The sequence below is a fragment of the Tupaia chinensis genome, unplaced genomic scaffold (assembly GCF_000334495.1).
Source record: "Tupaia chinensis unplaced genomic scaffold, TupChi_1.0 Scaffold000394_1, whole genome shotgun sequence".
NCBI classification, from domain to species: Eukaryota; Metazoa; Chordata; class Mammalia; order Scandentia; family Tupaiidae; genus Tupaia; species Tupaia belangeri.
In genome coordinates this window covers 3,064,931-3,065,535 of record NW_006159896.1, presented here as the reverse complement: position 1 = coordinate 3,065,535, position 605 = coordinate 3,064,931, and the positions used below count along the sequence as shown (strand labels likewise).

General features: G+C 61.2%; 1 protein-coding gene across 1 annotated transcript in view; it reads left to right on the top strand.

Annotated features, from left to right (window-relative positions):
- The first annotated feature begins 449 nt into the window (after window positions 1–449).
- Window positions 450–605, top strand: part of LMX1B (LIM homeobox transcription factor 1 beta) — a 91,406-nt gene continuing 91,250 nt past the window's right edge. Inside the window, exon 1 of the mRNA XM_027773995.1 lies at window positions 450–564. Coding sequence (XP_027629796.1) covers window positions 450–564 — 115 coding nt within the window. The remainder of the gene's footprint in view (window positions 565–605) is intronic.

Genomic DNA, 605 nt, shown 5'->3' with positions numbered 1-605 from the left:
CGCCCCCGCCACTCTGGGGGTGCTGCTGGGTGAGTATGGGGTCAGACCCCTGAGTGGCTCCGGGCAGGGGACAGGGTGTCGTCCCGCGGTGGACATAGGCATCCAGGCCAACCGATAAAGGAAATGGGTTTGCAGGACACTGGGGGTCACAGAGGACTCCTGGAGGGCTACTGGGAGAGTAGGCAGGCACCCCAAGGGTCAGGACATCACCCAGGTGTGCAAGGACATCACCCAGAAGGAGAGAGGACAGGACAGTTCCAGCTGCCACCCACCATCGTCTCCCGGCCCAGGTTCCAGAGCTGCTCCCTGGACAGGCTAGGAGGCCGGTGGCAGGAGTGATAGGGCACCCAGGTAGTCACCTTGACAGAGGTGCCAGGTCACCTGGGGAGGGCAGCCTCTAAGAGAAAAAAAATGTCACCAGTACCACAGAAACCATTGATCTGGGGGAAATGGGAACAGAAGACCACGAACTCCACCACGGGCGTGTCATCCAGCAAGCACCCCGACCTCACCTCGCCTGTGTGGGTCCCAGCCTGCTACCCTACGCGGTGTTCGCTCTCATTTGTATGAACACCAAGCGCTGAGCCTCCGGAGAAGGGGACAGC